This window comes from Dendrobates tinctorius, unplaced genomic scaffold (genome assembly GCF_039654945.1).
Source record: "Dendrobates tinctorius isolate UK_male_01 unplaced genomic scaffold, ASM3965494v1 ptg000240l, whole genome shotgun sequence".
In the NCBI taxonomy this organism is placed as follows: domain Eukaryota; kingdom Metazoa; phylum Chordata; class Amphibia; order Anura; family Dendrobatidae; genus Dendrobates; species Dendrobates tinctorius.
Window position 1 is genome coordinate 320,758 of NW_027361907.1, and position 19,975 is coordinate 340,732.

General features: G+C 45.4%; 2 protein-coding genes across 8 annotated transcripts in view; one reads left to right on the plus strand and one right to left on the minus strand.

Annotated features, from left to right (window-relative positions):
* On the minus strand, positions 1 to 10,915 carry LIG4 (DNA ligase 4). The gene is made up of 3 exons (XM_073556806.1): positions 10,779 to 10,915; positions 9,668 to 9,759; positions 1 to 3,426 (listed from the first exon to the last, which is right to left on the minus strand). Exon 3 carries the CDS (start codon positions 3,413 to 3,415, stop codon positions 692 to 694), a length of 2,724 nt encoding a protein of 907 aa, XP_073412907.1. The 5' UTR covers positions 3,416 to 3,426; positions 9,668 to 9,759; positions 10,779 to 10,915; the 3' UTR covers positions 1 to 691.
* The window catches only part of ABHD13 (abhydrolase domain containing 13), a 25,398-nt gene continuing 16,321 nt past the window's right edge, over positions 10,899 to 19,975 (plus strand). For 3 of the 7 annotated variants that reach the window (XM_073556812.1, XM_073556809.1, XM_073556807.1), the window contains exon 1: positions 11,131 to 11,267. The gene's annotated coding sequence lies outside the window, so the exon portion shown is untranslated. The other 4 variants (XM_073556811.1, XM_073556810.1, XM_073556808.1 and 1 more) reach the window with 4 other exon arrangements.

Here is a 19,975-nt window from a genome sequence, read left to right on the forward strand (position 1 = left end):
TAAAAATGAAACAGATTTTATTTACACAAACCATTAAGAATACAATTAAAATAATAATGTTCAATCAAAACAATGTTCCCTCACATAAGACTCTTTCCAACACACAATAAGTTATCACCCTTACATAAAGAAGTCTAGCAATATACTTATTACATGACTAGTACTCCACTCAATAAGGATCCCTGCTTATCCCCACCTACCCTACATTGCAAGGTTGTAAGACTTCATGGGGGGTGGGTTAAAACTCGAAATGAAAACTGTCTGTTGGCCACAGCAACCACTCACAGTGCAACTTTCATTTCTTAGGGTGCTCTTCAGAAACAAAAGAAGCACTGTGATTGGTTTTTGCAGCCTGAAATGACAGTTTTTCCTTTGAACACATAAATCTGACACCCTTGTGTCTGAGATCTCCTAGGCATCTTTACATACTGCACTGTAGGGGTGTCCTGCGGGCATTTTACTGAGTGAAGGCACAGTCTTAACATTTATATTAAGGAACTTATTAAAAACTATTTCTATATAGCGTACTTTGAATTAATCATCCAAACTGATTAAGTTTCGTTTTCGTCCACATAAAAATATATATTGACAATAACACATTTAAATACATGATTGTATAAATTAAAATCTAGATTAAAAAAGATTTGTGGACTTAAAATATATTTTAAAATCTCTTCAATAAAATGTGACTTTATAATAAGTAATCCTGCTCCATCTGAAGTTCTGCCATCTTCAACGAATCGACTACCCAAAGAATTGGAACAATCTTATACTTTTTGGTAAATGTCCTTCTCAGACTCTTAATTTCTGCTAACCGAGACAAGTCATCTCCTACCACAACATGAGAAACTCCTTCTTCAAGATGGCTCACTACTTTTGCTCCGTGAAAACGTAACTCCAGTGCTCTTATACTCAAAGAAGAGTTTTCAATTTTAGTAAATGGGTTGTTAAGAACTGTATAAATATCTACATATACAACACATTGACGGAACATACTGCTAGAAGAATTTTCCCATGGATAGCGATGTTCTAGGTCAGCAATCATGTCCAGGGGGATTTTGTCCTTCGTGTCAGGTATTCTGGTAAACAGATCCTTCAGCTCAGACTCATTAGTATCTGTGACATAACTGTCACCATAGCAGTCATATTCACTAGCAAAGTGTTCCTTGGTGGATGGACACATATGAATCATATGATTAGGCTGCCAAGGTACAAAGGTTTTATTTTCAAAGCACTCAAGAAGCCAAGCAGCTCTGACAACATCGTGCTTATTAGATGAGATAACATTTTTCACTCTGACATTGGTAGTTCCTACAATAACGCAGTATGTGTCTTCTCCGGGATTTTGTACTACTATGCCACCACAAGAAGCTATCATGCTCTCTAGATTTGCCTTTGAATGGATATCTGTTCCACTCATCACACAGAACTCAACCTCTTCAAACATATTTGACTGCTTTGAGATGTTGCTAAGATCGGGCGCTTTCAAATGAGAAACCACACCGATGACTTTGCTAATCTTCGGAACGTTTTTTCTTTTCTTTTCTGGTGGCTCTTCACTGAAATCCAAGTGTTTTGAAGCTAATTTCCCAGAAGCTTTTTCTCGAAATTGTTCCAAGTCATCAAGTGTCATACAATCATACCATTCCTTGTCTTCTCTGATCTTTTCAATTCGGGGAAACCGGAGAGTACAATTGGTTTTGTACATATCACTGTGAACAATCTCTGCTGCCTTGACTTGAATGATAACAGAATTACAAGGCTCAATAAACACTTCTGGCTTTTCAGTTGCACACAGTAGATTTGTAGGTGGATCTTTTTTTCGATAACGTTTCCAGTGGGGAGCCAACTTTAAACCTAAGTCATATAATTCCTTCATGGTGTAGCCAGACCCAATACGACAAAGTGAATGAAAGACAGATGGCTTCTCTCCTGGATGTGGTTTCACTGCCACTGCACACAAAAAATGAGACATCATACCCCCACGCAGACCCTTGCCCCAATATCCCCCAACAATTAAAAGATCCAATTCATCCATGAGTCCATTAACATATTCAGGTTTGATCTTTAACCAGCCTTCACCACGTTTATCTGGCTTATATATGGACATTGGGTCTTTCACCATAATTCCTTCCTCACGGTTATCGATTGCCTCATTTAATGCATCAATTACATTCTTTTTGGTGCTAGCTTCAGTTTTGTGAACTACGTGAATCCTTCCGGTAACTGGGGTAAATATGCCACGAAGCATGTCGTACCTTTTCCAAAGTGTTTCATGGGCTAACTTCTGGTCATTAAACATCAGAACATCAAACACACAGAAACAAGTTTGAAGTTCTGAATCATCAACCATCCTTTTGATGTCAAACTTATTTCCTTTCTGCATGAATGTCTCAGTGTTAGGATTGTAGGCCATCATCTCACCGTCCAGTATGCAGTTTTGGATATCAATACAAAAGACATTATGAATAAATGGCGTTAAAGTGCCTTCAAGGGGAGAACCACCGAACTGCTGGGTGTACTCAAAGCCATTCCGAGAAAAGTATTTATACACATCTCCATCTTTGTGCATCTGCATTCGTTCACCATCCAGCTTTGTTTCAATATAAAAACTCTGTTGGTTCATTTGCTTTTCTATGTGTTGAATGTTAGCAATTGCAGCAAGCATCGGTTTAAAGGCAGAAAATATTGAGATCGAAACGTCGCTCAGGCACACACTGGGGTCATGTAGCTGTAAACACACTTTTTCTAAATCTGTGGTGACATTATGTAGTTCTGCAGCATCAGGATGAAAGATGGAAAAGACTGTTTGCTGGCTAAACCCAAGCTTCATGTCCTTTATAATCATCCTTATAAGCCACTTCTGTTCCAGAGCAGTGGTGTTAGTAATTAAGTGCAGCAGACTTTTCTCTATAAGTTCCTTCTTCCTCCCTGCATTGTTGCTAGCTATTGAATCTAACTGATCATTCACATCCTTAATGAACAAGGTTCCTTCTTTTCGGCATCGTGACTTAAGCACAAAGTATGCAATTGCAGCAAAGTCGCCGGCATCTGAATTGGAGCCAGTAGGAGTTCGATAATTTAAAAGTTTAAGAGCATCTTTGCCATCTTTGGGCAAACCAAGAACTTTAATATAGAGTTTGGCAAGCAGAGTCTCTTTAATCCCATAAGCCATCCTCTCTCTTTCTAACTGTGGTAAAATAAGTCGCATTGCTGGATAGAAGGAGTCTTTAGTAGTAGGTTCGTTCTTGTGAAGGGCATTGTGGAATTTTCTCCAGGAGTCAATAAATTGTTTTAAAATATTTGTTTTCTCTGATCTGTTCTTGCATTTCTGAATTCTTTCTAAAGTACTACACAGATCTGCAAAAGGTACCTGAGCAGCCACTGTTTTTAAGGGCAGGATATTGGAAGACATTGTGAAGAGATCTGCAGACAAAAGCACAGAAGACTTCTTTAAGCAGTTAAAAAAATATATATATACAAGATACATAATATCATGCATGAAATGCTCCAGTACACTTAGGCACTTCGCACATTAAGTTTGAGATGCATACTATTTGTCAAGAGTATCTCCCAAAGTATACCTCCAACAGATGACTTAGAATTCGAATCTACACGAACATACAATTTTTCTTTTTTATTTTACTGTGCAGTATTTTTTTTTTTGCGGGATTCTTCTACGCTGCGTAGCCTACTACACAGGTATACCAACACATGGGGTACCAAAATAACATTCTTCTTGCCTCCTACGTGTGAATGAAACCCTATGGGTACATTTGACGGTCACTTTCCTGGCATACAAAGCAACATGTGAATCATGGGGAAGTGAATTGAAAGAATCACCGAAACTTATAAAATGCAAACTAGAATCCCGTTTAATGGAGTCAAGTATTCTTGTGAAACAATTGCCGCAGTCTGCACTCTAGAGTATAATACTTGTTTTTTCCACAGTATTAACTGTACACATAATTTATGCTGATAGGTCGGTCATTTCCTTCTTTGAAGAATTGTGCACTGTAAATTCATTGCTTTGGTAAAATATTGGATATAATGTAAACACAGCATTTACTGTATATACTCTAGTATAAGTCGAGGCACATTATTTTGCCAAGAAAAACGTATTGACTCAAATATAAGCCGGGTATGCATTGTCCCCTCATTCCTATCCTTGTATGCATGGCTCCTCATCCCTATCCTGGTATGCATGGCCTCCTCATCCCTATCCTGGTATACATGGCCTCCTCATCCCTATCCTGGTATACATGGCCTCCTCATCCCTATCCTGGTATACATGGCCTCCTCATCCCTATCCTGGTATACATGGCCTCCTCATCCCTATCCTGGTATACATGGCCTCCTCATCCCTATCCTGGTATACATGGCCTCCTCATCCCTATCCTGGTATACATGGCCTCCTCATCCCTATCCTGGTATACATGGCCTCCTCATCCCTATCCTGGTATGCATGGCCTCCTCATCCCTATCCTGGTATGCATGGCCTCCTCATCCCTATCCTGGTATGCATGGCCTCCTCATCCCTATCCTGGTATGCATGGCCTCCTCATCCCTATCCTGGTATGCATGGCCTCCTCATCCCTATCCTGGTATGCATGGCCTCCTCATCCCTATCCTGGTATGCATGGCCTCCTCATCCCTGTCCTGGTATGCATGGCCTCCTCATCCCTGTCCTGGTATGCATGGCCTCCTCATCCCTGTCCTGGTATGCATGGCCTCCTCATCCCTGTCCTGGTATGCATGGCCTCCTCATCCCTATCCTGGTATGCATGGCCTCCTCATCCCTGTCCTGGTATGCATGGCCTCCTCATCCCTGTCCTGGTATGCATGGCCTCCTCATCCCTGTCCTGGTATGCATGGCCTCCTCATCCCTATCCTGGTATGCATGGCCTCCTCATCCCTATCCTGGTATGCATGGCCTCCTCATCCCTATCCTGGTATGCATGGCCTCCTCATCCCTATCCTGGTATGCATGGCCTCCTCATCCCTATCCTGGTATGCATGGCCTCCTCATCCCTATCCTGGTATGCATGGCCTCCTCATCCCTATCCTGGTATGCATGGCCTCCTCATCCCTATCCTGGTATGCATGGCCTCCTCATCCCTATCCTGGTATGCATGGCCTCCTCATCCCTATCCTGGTATGCATGGCCTCCTCATCCCTATCCTGGTATGCATGGCCTCCTCATCCCTATCCTGGTATGCATGGCCTCCTCATCCCTATCCTGGTATGCATGGCCTCCTCATCCCTATCCTGGTATGCATGGCCTCCTCATCCCTATCCTGGTATGCATGGCCTCCTCATCCCTATCCTGGTATGCATGGCCTCCTCATCCCTATCCTGGTATGCATGGCCTCCTCATCCCTATCCTGGTATGCATGGCCTCCTCATCCCTATCCTGGTATGCATGGCCTCCTCATCCCTATCCTGGTATGCATGGCCTCCTCATCCCTATCCTGGTATGCATGGCCTCCTCATCCCTATCCTGGTATGCATGGCCTCCTCATCCCTATCCTGGTATGCATGGCCTCCTCATCCCTATCCTGGTATGCATGGCCTCCTCATCCCTATCCTGGTATGCATGGCCTCCTCATCCCTATCCTGGTATGCATGGCCTCCTCATCCCTATCCTGGTATGCATGGCCTCCTCATCCCTATCCTGGTATGCATGGCCTCCTCATCCCTATCCTGGTATGCATGGCCTCCTCATCCCTATCCTGGTATGCATGGCCTCCTCATCCCTATCCTGGTATGCATGGCCTCCTCATCCCTATCCTGGTATGCATGGCCTCCTCATCCCTATCCTGGTATGCATGGCCTCCTCATCCCTATCCTGGTATGCATGGCCTCCTCATCCCTATCCTGGTATGCATGGCCTCCTCATCCCTATCCAGGTATGCATGGCCTCCTCATCCCTATCCTGGAATGCATGGCCTCCTCATCCCTATCCTGGTATGCATGGCCTCCTTATCCCTATCCTGGTATGCATGGCCTCCTCATCCCTATCCTGGTATGCATGGCCTCCTCATCCCTGTCCTGGTATACATGGCCTCCTCATCCCTGTCCTGGTATGCATGGCTCCTTATCCCTATCCTGGTATGCATGGCCTCCTCATCCCTATCCTGGTATGCATGGCTCCTCATCCCTGTCCTGGCATGCATGGCTCCTCATCCCTGTCCTGGCATGCATGGCCTCCTCATCCCTGTCCTGGCATGCATGGCCTCCTCATCCCTATCCTGGTATGCATGGCCTCCTCATCCCTGTCCTGGCATGCATGGCCTCCTCATCCCTGTCCTGGCATGCATGGCCTCCTCATCCCTATCCTGGTATGCATGGCCTCCTCATCCCTATCCTGGTATGCATGGCCTCCTCATCCCTATCCTGGTATGCATGGCCTCCTCATCCCTATCCTGGTATGCATGGCCTCCTCATCCCTATCCTGGTATGCATGGCTACTTATCCCTGTCTGGATGGCTCCGCATCCCTGTCTTGGTATTCATGGATCCTCATACCTATCCTTGTATGCATGGCTCCTTATCAACGTCCTTGTCTGCATGGTTCCTCATCCCTGTCCTGGTATACATGGCTCCTCATCCCCATCTTTGTATGCATGACTCCTTATCCTCGACCTTGTCTGAATGGTTCCTCGTCCCTGTCCTGGTATACATGGCTCCTCATTCCTATCCTTGAATGCATGGCCCCCATGAGAAAAGCATAAAAAAAATCCTAAACCTTCCCTGCGCACCCTTGCAGCATCCTGTCCCTCCGCCAGCAGCTCCTGCGGCCGAGCGATCACGTGTCCCCGACTAATATAGGTAATGAATATTGACCTCTCTCCACTCACCGGGGACATGTGGACGCTCGACCGCAGGAGCTGCTGGTGCCGGAACAGGATGCTGTAAGGGTGCGCAGGGAAGGTAAGGAGGGTTTTTTTTTTTTTACAGCTGCTGGAAGCCAGTGGCTGCAACTGTGCACCTTATAGAAAAATGAATATTCATTGCCAGTGCAGTGAATATTCATTTCCCTTTAGCAGCGGGCACAGTTACAGCCGTAGCAGCCGGCTCCTGCCTCCTGTGACCTGCTGTTCCGCCGCTCCCCCTCCCCCACCGACTTCTGGGACAATGACTCCTGTATAAGCAGAGGGGGGCATTTTCAGCACAAAAAAAAAAAATGTGCTGAAAAACTCGGCTTATACAAGAGTATATATGGTATTTAAAAGCCCTCACACACTTTAAAGAGGACCTATTGCCAAAAATATAGTTTTATAAAAGAATAACAAATATAATTATATGTGTGTTTACTTATTTTAGAGAGACACTGACTGTTGAGAAAGTCAATATGTATCTAAAAAAAAATTTTTTTTTTTTAACTATTTTACAACGGAGGTGTGCGCCCACCGTGTGGATAGCACGGTTTCTCACTGATCCCTCTGCACTACCCATGGTTCTAATGTGCAAGCAGAGAGACTGCAAGCGCGCTGCTCCGGGGACATAGTGCTGCTTTATTGGAAAACTTTTTTTTGCATATTCACCATCTACAATTGTCATTGTTGCAGCAAAACCGCTAATGTGAACTTAGCCTAAGGGCAGCAGGGACAGTCGGCCGTATAACTTGTGTGATAATCGCATCGCACTGCACGGACTGGCCCGCCACCTGTCCTGACCTGAGCAAGACAGCACGATGGATTGCTATGCAGCCGTTAAGCTCAGGTCAGGACGAGGTTTACAATGCGATTCTCGCACGAGAAATACGGCTGTCTGACCCTGCCCTAAGACAGGTTTAGTGAGTAAAAAACATTTTGGGAAGTGCATCTTTAAAGAAGTCGACTCATCAACAAAGCTAATCTCAAAGGGAATCTGTCACCCCTTTTTTGAGATATCATATAATGATATCATTCAATTGTGTGTCACATAAGGATTCTCTTAGTACTTTTGCTTCCCCCTGACCCCGCACCTTTCATGCATAAATACCTTTTTTATATCGGTTCAGATGTATGTTAACTGCCACGGTCCGGTGGGCGAGGCTTATTCAACTGCTCCCCCCTCCCTATCTTGCTCTACACAAGAAGAAATGCGTAGAGAAAGACGGGGGAGCAGGTGAATAAGCCTCGCCCAGCGGACCGGACAGCGGCAGTTTACATACATCTGAACCGATATAAAAAAGGTATTTATGCATGAAAGGTGTGGGGTCAGGGGGAAACAAAAGTACTAAGAGAATCCTTATGTGACACACAATTGAATGATATGATTATATGATATCTCAAAAAAGGGGGGACAGATTCCCTTTAATCAATAGCTCTTGGCATAATAACGTCCACAATTGGATGTGTTTAAATAAAATGTTCCTGTGCTGAGATAATCTTAGAAATGTGCCCCTGCTGTGTACTGTGGAATGGCTGTGTCTGACTGTACAGGGACATGGTCTGATCATACCACAGCTCCTGGGCAGGGGAGGACGCAAAAGAGTATACAGACATTACAGCACGGGATCACAAATACTTTCTTTGAGGTAAAACATTGTTTAAAAATAGGTAATGTTTTACCTCACAAAAAGAATCAGCTGTGATCCCCTTCTGTCCTGTCTGTATACTATTTTGCTTCCTCCCCTGCCCAGGAGCTGTGGTATGATCAGACCATGTTCCTGCAAGGTCAGACACAGCCATTACACAGTACACAACAGGGGCACATTCATAAGATTATCTCAGCACAGGAACAATTTTTCATACACATCCAATTGTGGAAATTATTTTTATTCAATTTTAAAAATAATTTGTTCACACTATCAGTATTTGGTCTTTATTTTACCTAAATATTTGTGAGGGGGTCACGCAATCCTGTCATCCTCCTGTGCTCCGTTGATAGATAATTTTTTACCTTTTGTCTACTATGTCTAACTAGGTTATGTACTCTAGCATAAGACTGGCTGAGTAGATTGTTCATGCTGCTGTTATTGGCATTTTATGATTTTCTATACCTGGGGACTTTACCAATCATTTATGGATGTCATTAGCTATGTTATATATTGAATATTTAATATTGATTTGGTGATGCACCTTTGAATTGATAACCTTTGATATATTATGTGGAGCGCTGTTTATTTGAAATAGGGCCATTTAGTTTGCAGTTATACTTCCATCCATTGTATATTGATGGCGTATTAAATCCCCCTTTCTGGGCATTTTGGTAATTTTTATTCCTTTTCTATGTTTGTTTTTAATAGTATGTATAATAAAAAATGATTTTAGTATCATTATCTGGATCTCTTCTTCGGCTAATTTAATATAAGCCCGATCTTGCTTGTTATTTTGTTTTCAACATTTATAAGTCAAAATCAGGAGAGGAACAATCAGAGGAAAAGTATAATAGAAACCCGTCACCACTTCTGGATTTATCACCCACTCCTGGTTCTGGCTTACAGATAATGAGGTAAAATACTGAACGTGGCCTAACATTTCCATGCTTTAAAATGCTACAAAGTAAATCTTCATTTGCATCCTTTCTCCTACACCTCATTTCATAGGCTCTCACCCGCCTCTGCTCCAGTGCTAGCCTCGTTGACAGGCTACAGAAGTGAAGAATTGGCACTGAAGCAGAGGAGGGTAACCGAAGCTCTGTTATTTTCACCACGATTTAAAAGAAAAAGTAATACAAACCATAAAAATATTTTAAAAAGTCCACAGACTTATTGCTGAGCTTCTGCAGATGGTACCATTAGTAGTGATGACGGGCACTCAGGGTTTATGTCCTACAAAAATATCATAAATGGTAAGTTGTTGATAACATGGTTGCAGTGTAAAATAAAAAAAATCTGTAAATTAGCAGATACAACATATTTCATAGATGGAATATACATAAGAGTTTTACAATAATTGATTTATCTGAGTGAGGTGCTGCACTGCAGTGAGTAGGCTGAGCTGCAGTACCACATACGGTCTACGGACGGTGGCGGTGCAGTGAGTTGTTTTGTTTTTAAATCGGCCATGTTTTTGTTAGATTGAAGATTTCCTTCCAATTACCAACAACAAAGTACAATGTAAGAAAATGGGAGTCTGAAGTGGATCTGCAGATCTAACCTTCTGAAATGAAGAGTGCAGGCAGGTGATAGGAGGGGGGCTCCTCCGCTTCAGGGAGGGGGCTGCTCGGATTCAGGGTGGGGGCTGCTCGGATTCAGGGTGGGGGCTGCTCCGCTTCAGGGAGGGGGCTCGGGTTCAGGGAGGGGGTGTTCTTCCCCTCCGGTTGGGGGCTCCTCCGCTTCAGTTTTCCAGCCCATTTTGTCAGAACAAAAATAGGAAGTGGAATAGGGGAGATCAGTCGCGATGGCTCATTCTTTACGGGGGGGGGGGGGGGGGGGTGTTCTCATCGGAGACAATCCCTTTCCTAATGTGGCTGCTGCTTTCGCTGCGTGAAGCCAAGACGCATGGCGTTACATCAGCTAAGCAGTTATCCTAGTCACATGAAGAAGGCCGGCGTGCGCCAGGACCAGAGCCGCCATCGCTGCTCAGGCAGGGGTATCATAACCTCTAATAGGGGTCTCATATATGGATCCCCCCAATTATAACATCTATTGAGAAGAGTAAGTTAATAGTCATTAATAAAGAGAATCCCACCAAGAAAGTTTCCCTGTCACTCTAACATCACAAGGAAGAAGTGGAGAGAAACAAGGAGGTTACTATAGACACAAGTGGGGAGAATAGCTAATAATCCGTTCTGCTTCATTCACACAACCGCAGACTGTCGGGAACGGAGGCACGGAGCAGCTCTCACCTGCTACCCTCACGTGACATCACCATCCACAGCAGCCCACTGGGAGCAACGACTGACAACAGCGGAAGCTGCGTTCGTCATAACCCTGCGCCGCACCAAGCCCACTCAAGTCAGCGTGTCGTACGTAACACGTCATCTCTGCGACGTGTGCACTGCGCGCCATCTTTGAACGTACAGACACGCTCCTAGTCTGGTAAAAAGGTCGCTTTTCACTTGTGGCACACTCACGTCAAATACTAAATAAAGGTTAGTGCTGCTCTATGTCAGTATACTGGTTCTTGTAAGCCGTTGTTATGGCGCTGCAACGACCCTACCCTCAAGAAAGATGGCAGATAAGTGGTGAGCACGTGACTTCGGACAACACAGTAACGTGATGTGACGGTTCTATCACGTATTCTATCCCGGAAGTGGGTCGGGAAGTGACTGCGGGGCGAGACGGATTACGATGGGATGAGAGGCCGCGAGCAGCCCGCACCTTGTACATGGCATGTGAGCAGCGTGGGGGATGGGGTGGTTATAGAGTGCCCTGCACTGAGGTGTCAGCCACCGCGCAGTGTGCTCATCCGGGTACTGTACACGGCACAGTGTGCTGTAAGCAGTGTGTGATTATAGGGTACCCTACACTGACATGTCAGCCTCGGCACAGTGTGCTGTAAGCAGCGTGTGGTGTGCTTGGTATATGTTATAGTGCACAGTGTGCTGTAAGCAGCGTGTGGTGTGCTTGGTATATGTTATAGTGCACAGTGTGCTGTAAGCAGTGTGTAGTGTGCTTGGTATATGTTATAGTGCACAGTGTGCCGTAAGCAGCGTGTGGTGTGCTTGGTATATGTTATAGTGCAGTGTGCCGTAAGCAGTGTGTGGTGTGCTTGGTATATGTTACATTGTACCCTGCACTGACGTGTCAGCCTCGGCACAGTGTGCTGTAAGCAGTGTGTGGTGTGCTTGGTATATGTTATAGTGCACAGTGTGCTGTAAGCAGCGTGTGGTGTGCTTGGTATATGTTATAGTGCACAGTGTGCTGTAAGCAGTGTGTAGTGTGCTTGGTATATGTTATAGTGCAGTGTGCCGTAAGCAGTGTGTGGTGTGCTTGGTATATATTACATTGTACCCTGCACTGACGTGTCAGCCTCGGCACAGTGTGCTGTAAGCAGTGTGTGGTGTGCTTGGTATATGTTATAGTGCACAGTGTGCTGTAAGCAGCGTGTGGTGTGCTTGGTATATGTTATAGTGCACAGTGTGCTGTAAGCAGTGTGTAGTGTGCTTGGTATATGTTATAGTGCAGTGTGCCGTAAGCAGTGTGTGCTGTGCTTGGTATATATTACATTGTACCCTGCACTGACGTGTCCGCCTCGGCACAGTGTACTGTAAGCAGCGTGTGGTGTGCTTGGTATGTGTTACAGTGCACAGTGTACTCTAAGCAGTGTGTGATGTGCTTGGTATATGTTATAGTGCACAGTGTGCTGTAAGCAGCGTGTGGTGTGCTTGGTATATGTTATAGTGCACAGTGTGCTGTAAGCAGCGTGTGGTGTGCTTGGTATATGTTACATTGTGCCCTGCACTGACGTGTCAGCCTCGGCACAGTGTGCTGTAAGCAGCGTGTGGTGTGCTTGGTATATGTTATAGTGCACAGTGTGCCGTAAGCAGTGTGTGGTGTGCTTGGTATATATTACATTGTACCCTGCACTGACGTGTCAGCCTCGGCACAGTGTACTGTAAGCAGCGTGTGGTGTGCTTGGTATGTGTTACAGTGCACAGTGTGCTGTAAGCAGTGTGTGGTGTGCTAGGTATATGTTATAGTGCACAGTGTGCTGTAAGCAACGTGTGGTGTGCTTGGTATATGTTATAGTGCACAGTGTGCTGTAAGCAGCGTGTGGTGTGCTTGGTATATGTTATAGTGCACAGTGTGCTGTAAGCAGCGTGTGGTGTGCTTGGTATGTGTTATCGTGCACAGTGTGCTGTAAGCAACGTGTGGTGTGCTTGGTATATGTTATAGTGCACAGTGTGCTGTAAGCAGCGTGTGATGTGCTTGGTATATGTTATAGTGCACAGTGTGCTGTAAGCAGTGTGTGGTGTGCTTGGTATATGTTATAGTGCACAGTGTGCCGTAAGCAGTGTGTGGTGTGCTTGGTATATGTTACATTGTGCCCTGCACTGACGTGTCAGCCTCGGCACAGTGTGCTGTAAGCAGCGTGTGGTGTGCTTGGTATATGTTATAGTGCACAGTGTGCCGTAAGCAGTGTGTGGTGTGCTTGGTATATATTACATTGTACTCTGCACTGACGTGTCAGCCTCGGCACAGTGTACTGTAAGCAGCGTGTGGTGTGCTTGGTATGTGTTACAGTGCACAGTGTGCTGTAAGCAGTGTGTGGTGTGCTAGGTATATGTTATAGTGCACAGTGTGCTGTAAGCAACGTGTGGTGTGCTAGGTATATGTTATAGTGCACAGTGTGCTGTAAGCAACGTGTGGTGTGCTTGGTATATGTTATAGTGCACAGTGTGCTGTAAGCAGCGTGTGGTGTGCTTGGTATATGTTACAGTGCACAGTGTGCTGTAAGAAGTGTGTGATTATAGGGTACCCTGCACTGTCGTGTCAGCCTCGGCACAGTGTACTGTAAGCAGCGTGTGGTGTGCTTGGTATGTGTTACAGTGCACAGTGTGCTGTAAGCAGTGTGTGGTGTGCTAGGTATATGTTATAGTGCACAGTGTGCTGTAAGCAACGTGTGGTGTGCTTGGTATATGTTATAGTGCACAGTGTGCTGTAAGCAGTGTGTGGTGTGCTTGGTATATGTTATAGTGCACAGTGTGCTGTAAGCAGCGTGTGGTGTGCTTGGTATGTGTTATCGTGCACAGTGTGCTGTAAGCAGCGTGTGGTGTGCTTGGTATATGTTATAGTGCACAGTGCGCTGTAAGCAGCGTGTGGTGTGCTTGGTATATGTTACAGTGCACAGTGTGCTGTAAGCAGCGTGTGGTGTGCTTGGTATATGTTACAGTGCACAGTGTGCTGTAAGCAGCGTGTGGTGTGCTTGGTATATGTTACAGTGCACAGTGTGCTGTAAGCAGCGTGTGGTGTGCTTGGTATATGTTACAGTGCACAGTGTGCTGTAAGCAGCGTGTGGTGTGCTAGGTATATGTTATAGTGCACAGTGTGCTGTAAGCAGCGTGTGGTGTGCTTGGTATATGTTATAGTGCACAGTGTGCCGTAAGCAGTGTGTGGTGTGCTTGGTATATATTACATTGTACCCTGCACTGACGTGTCAGCTCGGCACAGTGTACTGTAAGCAGCGTGTGGTGTGCTTGGTATGTGTTACAGTGCACAGTGTACTCTAAGCAGTGTGTGATGTGCTTGGTATATGTTACAGTGCACAGTGTGCTGTAAGCAGTGTGTGGTGTGCTAGGTATATGTTATAGTGCACAGTGTGCTGTAAGCAGCGTGTGGTGTGCTTGGTATATGTTATAGTGCACAGTGTGCTGTAAGCAGAGTGTGGTGTGCTTGGTATATGTTATAGTGCACAGTGTGCTGTAAGCAGTGTGTGGTGTGCTTGGCATATGTTACATTGTACCCTGCACTGACGTGTCAGCCTCGGCACAGTGTGCTGTAAGCAGCGTGTGGTGTGCTTGGTATATGTTATAGTGCACAGTGTGCTGTAAGCAGTGTGTGGTGTGCTTGGTATATGTTACATTGTGCCCTGCACTGACGTGTCAGCCTCGGCACAGTGTGCTGTAAGCAGCGTGTGGTGTGCTTGGTATATGTTATAGTGCACAGTGTGCCGTAAGCAGTGTGTGGTGTGCTTGGTATATATTACATTGTACCCTGCACTGACGTGTCAGCTCGGCACAGTGTGCTGTAAGCAGCGTGTGGTGTGCTAGGTATATGTTATAGTGCACAGTGTGCTGTAAGCAACGTGTGGTGTGCTTGGTATATGTTATAGTGCACAGTGTGCTGTAAGCAGCGTGTGGTGTGCTTGGTATATGTTACAGTGCACAGTGTGCTGTAAGCAGCGTGTGGTGTGCTAGGTATATGTTATAGTGCACAGTGTGCTGTAAGCAGCGTGTGGTGTGCTTGGTATATGTTACAGTGCACAGTGTGCTGTAAGCAGTGTGTGATTATAGTGTACCCTGCACTGCCGTGTCAGCCTCGGCACAGTGTACTGTAAGCAGCGTGTGGTGTGCTTGGTATGTGTTACAGTGCACAGTGTGCTGTAAGCAGTGTGTGGTGTGCTTGGTATGTGTTATCGTGCACAGTGTGCTGTAAGCAACGTGTGGTGTGCTAGGTATATGTTATAGTGCACAGTGTGCTGTAAGCAGTGTGTGGTGTGCTTGGTATATGTTATAGTGCACAGTGTGCTGTAAGCAGCGTGTGGTGTGCTTGGTATATGTTACAGTGCACAGTGTGCTGTAAGCAGTGTGTGGTGTGTTTGGTATATGATATAGTGCACATTGTGCTGTAAGCAGTGTGTGGTGTGCTTGGTACATGTTATAGTGTACCCTGCACTGCCGTGTCAGCCTCGGCACAGTGTGCTGTAAGCAGCGTGTGGTGTGCTTGGTATATGTTACAGTGCACAGTGTACTGTAGGCAGCGTGTGGTGTGCTTGGTATATGTTGCAGTGTACCCTGCACTGCCGTGTCAGCCTCGGCACAGTGTACTGTAAGCAGTGTGTGGTGTGCTTGGTATATGTTATAGTGCACAGTGTACTGTAAGCAGTGTGTGGTGTGCTTAGTATGTGTTATTGTGCACAGTGTGCTGTAAGCAGCGTGTGGTGTGCTTGGTATGTGTTACAGTGCACAGTGTGCTGTAAGCAGTGTGTGGTGTGCTTAGTACGTGTTATTGTGCACAGTGTGCTGTAAGCAGCGTGTGGTGTGCTTGGTATATGTTACAGTGCACAGTGTGCTGTAAGCAGCGTGTGGTGTGCTTGGTATATGTTACAGGGCACAGTGTGCTGTAAGCAGCGTGTGGTGTGCTTGGTATATGTTACAATGCACAGTGTGCTGTAAGCAGCGTGTGGTGTGCTTGGTATATGTTATAGTGCACAGTGTGCTGTAAGCAGTGTGTGGTGTGTTTGGTATATGATATAGTGCACATTGTGCTGTAAGCAGTGTGTGGTGTGCTTGGTACATGTTATAGTGTACCCTGCACTGCCGTGTCAGCCTCGGCACAGTGTGCTGTAAGCAGCGTGTGGTGTGCTTGGTATATGTTACAGTGCACAGTGTACTGTAGGCAGCGTGTGGTGTGCTTGGTATATGTTGCTGTGTACCCTGCACTGCCGTGTCAGCCTCGGCACAGTGTACTGTAAGCAGTGTGTGGTGTGCTTGGTATATGTTATAGTGCACAGTGTACTGTAAGCAGTGTGTGGTGTGCTTGGTATGTGTTACAGTGCACAGTGTGCTGTAAGCAGTGTGTGGTGTGCTTAGTATGTGTTATTGTGCACAGTGTGCTGTAAGCAGTGTGTGGTGTGCTTGGTATATGTTATAGTGTACCCTGCACTGCCTTGTCAGCCTCGGCATAGTGTACTGTAAGCAGTGTGTGGTGTGCTTGGTATATGTTACAGTGCACAGTGTGCTGTAAGCAGCGTGTGGTGTGCTTGGTGTATGTTACAGTGCACAGTGTGCTGTAAGCAGCGTGTGGTGTGCTTGGTATATGTTACAGTGCACAGTGTGCTGTAAGCAGCGTGTGGTGTGCTTGGTATATGTTACAGTGCACAGTGTGCTGTAAGCAGCGTATGGTGTGCTTGGTATATGTTACAGTGCACAGTGTGCTGTAAGCAGTGTGGTGTGCTTGGTATATGTTATAGTGCACAGTGTACCGTAAGCAGTGTGTGGTGTGCTTGGTATGTGTTACAGTGCACAGTGTGCTGTAAGCAGTATGTGGTGTGCTTAGTATGTGTTATAGGGCACAGTGTGCTGTAAGCAGTATGTGTTATTGTGCACAGTGTGCTGTATGCAGTGTGTGGTGTGCTTGGTATATGTTACAGTGTACCCTGCACTGTCGTGTCAGCCTCGGCACAGTGTACTGTAAGCAGCGTGTGGTGTGCCTGGTATATGTTACAGTGTACCCTGCACTGTCGTGTCAGCCTCGGCGCAGTGTGTGGTGTGCTTGGTATGTGTTATAGTGCACAGTGTGCTGTAAGCAGTGTGTGGTGTGCTTGGTATGTGTTATAATGTACCCTGCACTGACATGTCAGCCTCGGCACAGTGTACTGTAAGCAGCGTGTGGTGTGCTTGATGGGTCCCTGAAAATTGCCCACGTGGAAAATTACCCACACAGAAAATTGCTAATTGCAGCATCACAAAGTTTAAGATCTATGATTTTTGAGGTGCAAGGTGAGAATGTTCACATGATATGTGATTAACTTGTGATTTACAGTTGATCTAGTTCAAAACTGCAAAAATGAAGATCTGTGTTTGTAGCAGTCTGTCATTATCAACAATAGATGGATATACAGTCATATGTTAAAGTTTGGGCACCCCTAGTAATGTTCACCTTTTTTCTTTATAACAATTTTGGTTTTTGCAACAGCTATTTCAGTTTCATATATCTAAAAACTGATGGACTCCGTTATATTTCTGGATTCAAATGAGGTTTATTGTACTAACAGAAAATGTGCAATCTGCATTTAAACAAAATTTGACCGGTGCAAATGTATGGGCACCCTTATCATTTTGTTGATTTGAACACTCCTAACTACTTTTTACTGACTTCCTGAAGCACTAAATTGGTTTTGTAACCTCATTGAGCTTTGAACTTCATAGCCAGGTGTATCAAATCATGAGAAAAGGTATTTAACGTGGCCACTTGCAAGTAGCTCTCCTATTTGATTCTCCTATGAAGAGTGGCATCATGGGCTCCTGAAAACAAAGATTATTCAACATAGCTTTTCAGGGGAAGGATACAAAAAGTTGTCGCAGAGATTTAACCTGTCAGTTTCCACTGTGAGGAACATAGTAAGGAAATGGAAGAACACAGGTACAGTTCTTGTTAAGCCCAGAAGTGGCAGGCCAAGAAAAATATCAGAAAGGCAGAGAAGAAGAATGGTGAGAACAGTCAAGGACAATCCACAGACCACCTCCAAAGACCTGCAGCATCATCTTGCTGCAGATGGTGTCACTGTGCATCGGTCAACAATACAGCGCACTTTGCACAAGGAGAAGCTGTATGGGAGAGTGATGCGAAAGAAGCCGTTTCTGCAAGCACGCCACAAACAGAGTCGCCTGAGGTATGCAAAAGCACATTTGGACAAGCCAGTTACATTTTGGAAGAAGGTCCTGTGGACTGATGAAACAAAGATTGAGTTGTTTGGTCATACAAAAAGGCGTTATGCATGGAGGCTAAAAAACACAGCATTCCAAGAAAAACACTTGCTACCCACAGTAAAATTTGGTGGAGGTTCCATCATGCTTTGGGGCTGTGTTGCTAATGCCGGCACCGGGAATCTTGTTAAAGTTGAGGGTCGCATGGATTCAACTCAGTATCAGCAGATTCTTGACAATAATGTGCAAGAATCAGTGACGAAGTTGAAGTTACACAGGGGATGGATATTTCAGCAAGACAATGATCCAAAACACCGCTCCAAATCTACTCAGGCATTCATGCAGAGGAACAATTACAATGTTCTGGAATGGCCATCCCAGTCCCCAGACCTGAATAGCATTGAACATCTGTGGGATGATTTGAAGCGGGCTGTCCATGCTCGGCGACCATCAAACTTAACTGAACTGGAATTGTTTTGTAAACAGGAATGGTCACAAATACCTTCATCCAGGAACTCATTAATAGCTACAGGAAGCGACTAGAGGCTGTTATTTTTGGAAAAGGAGGATCTACGAAATATTAATGTCACTTATGTTGAGGTGCCCATACTTTTGCACCGGTCAAATTTTGTTTAATTGCAGATTGCACATTTTCTGTTAGTACAATAAACCTCATTTGAATCCAGAAATATAACTGAGTCCATCAGTTATTAGAGATATGAAACTGAAATAGCTGTTGCAAAAAACAAAATTGTTATAAAGAAAAAAGGTTAACATTAATAGGGGTGCCCAAACTTTAACTTTATGACTAGACTTCTCTCATCTCTCACTGATTCTGCCTTACTCCTCCAACCAGCCTAAAACAGCAGCACATTCGGAACCAGCAGCAGTGTGATCCAGAGGAGCCATCACTGTTATCAGTACTCGCAAAAGTATCACTGTATTATCTGTGGAGTTACATGGGACTGCAGGTCACATTTAATACATTATCATCTCAGTGGGAGCCCACCAAAAGCAGGGAGCTGCTGGCAGAGATAGTTGTTCCTGGAAGCCCAGAAGGCACAGCAGAAAGGTGAAATTCTGTCACTTGTACCACCTTGTGTACTTGCTGAGAATGTATGTTTTTGCAGTGGTGTAACTGGAGTCCGATGGACCCCAGTGCCAAATTTGGACCTGCCCCCCCACACACACGTTGGTCAGATGTATGGGCCCCTGTAGTGCTCTAAATTCTATAAAGACTTATCAATTGCCCCTTTCATTATGTAGTGAAATGTCCCCCATCCTGGTATATATGCCCATCATCCAGGTGAATATGCTCGCATCCTGGTATACAGTATATGGTCCCCATCCTGGTATGTATGGTCCAAATGGTCTCTGTCCTTGTATATATGCCCAATTCCTGGTATATATGTCACCATCCTGATTTACATGGTCCCCAATCCTAGTGTATGTGTCCCCTTTCTGCCCCTAATGCATAATTAAAAACAAAAACATTCTACTCACCTTTCCTCTGCTCCCACGTCACCCAGTGTCTTTTGTATCCACTGCACAGTCCGGCAGCTGACATCGAAGTGTGCGCCATTGTCATGCGCCACTCCCTGTGGCTGCACCTCTGACGTCAGCTCTCAGCCACTGCATGTGTCGCAGTGCAGCATGTATTGCTTTGCAGGGACCCGACGTGTCTCTGCAACACCATGCATGTCATCTGGATCTGCGTCTTCAGTGAGGACGTAGATCCAGCAGAAGCAGGCATCTGTACCCCCGTGCCTGCTCGTGGCCTTCATCGCTGCGACCACAGTCGTTGCACCTCTGTGTTTTTTTCTGTTGGTGAACCAATGGTCTTACCAATGTGTGTTCTCCTCACCCTGTTTTGTCTGTAGTGTTCTACCCATGAGGATCGAGTACGGGCGTTCAGTGGGATGAGCCCTGGTTTTTGCGGGCTCTCGAAAGAG